This window comes from Phytophthora parasitica (assembly GCF_000247585.1).
Source record: "Phytophthora parasitica INRA-310 unplaced genomic scaffold supercont2.67, whole genome shotgun sequence".
NCBI classification, from domain to species: domain Eukaryota; phylum Oomycota; class Peronosporomycetes; order Peronosporales; family Peronosporaceae; genus Phytophthora; species Phytophthora nicotianae.
Window position 1 is genome coordinate 194,820 of NW_008649053.1, and position 982 is coordinate 195,801.

The 982-nt window shown below is 51.0% G+C and overlaps 1 protein-coding gene across 1 annotated transcript; it reads right to left on the reverse strand.

The window, feature by feature from the left end:
* Positions 1-468: 468 nt before the first annotated feature.
* PPTG_24087 (hypothetical protein) lies at positions 469-846 on the reverse strand (the record flags this gene model as incomplete). The annotated part of the gene is made up of 1 exon (XM_008915068.1): positions 469-846. One exon carries the CDS (start codon positions 844-846, stop codon positions 469-471), a length of 378 nt encoding a protein of 125 aa, XP_008913316.1.
* Positions 847-982: the final 136 nt, after the last annotated feature.

The window sequence follows — 982 nt, forward strand, 5'->3', positions numbered from 1 at the left end:
ACCGTATCTTTATCGGAGTGGAGTAGCGTAGCATACGTCTTGGAAGTCGAAATACCAGCGGCTTTGAGGGCAAAAATAAGCTCGCTCACGTTTTGGTTCTTACCAGGTTGATCGTTCTTGACAGCGCGTTGACGGTATGTCACGTCCACACGTTTATTGCAGATGCTTCGTGGTTATGGTTGTGACCGCCATCTCGAGTGTACATAATCTTCCAAGGCCCTGTCGGGTTTGAGCCATCCACTGCTACAGGTATAGGACATCCTGACTGAATGGAACGTCGATCAGTACGAACACGATCTTGATCACACAGGTGGCGAATGTTCTTCGTTCACTCCATTGATCACATGCAAATAGTCTGTATATTACGCCTCCTTCTTCGTTGCGCTCTAATTCTTCTAAGTTACGTTATATCCATGCCATACAGTCCACGCATGAATAGCTGCTTCAGCATCAGCTTCGATTGGAGATTCATCCTCGGGTGGCGGACTTAGTTGATAGTATGCCGTTGCCATTGTAGATGTAGATGTAGATGGTGGATAGAGTAGGTCGAGATATGAGCATGGGTGACTCTGTCGACCGAAATCCCACAGGCAACCGAGCGAGCAAAATGTCAAGGTGGTTGTGTGGACACTCTGAAGACTCGTGGAGTGCTGTTATCGTTGGACATGACCGTCCGGTGAGCGGTAGGGCCAGTAGCACCGCCTCCGACGCAATTGGCGGCACCATGGACGCTCTCTCAAAGAGAGGCAAAGCTGTGGTTCGTACGGTCCTTGCGATAGCCACGTAGATGCGTCCGCAGTCGCAACTTCCGGCACGACAGGGCTGAGAACTCCTTACGGACACCATACAGTGTGGCCATGGCACAACAAATCTGCGTCAGCACCATAGAAACTGGTCACCACAGCACTGTGCGTGTCAGCACAATACCCAGCACAATACAAGTGGACACTGTGGGAAGCACGCAAAAGGGGCGCGGTTAGGG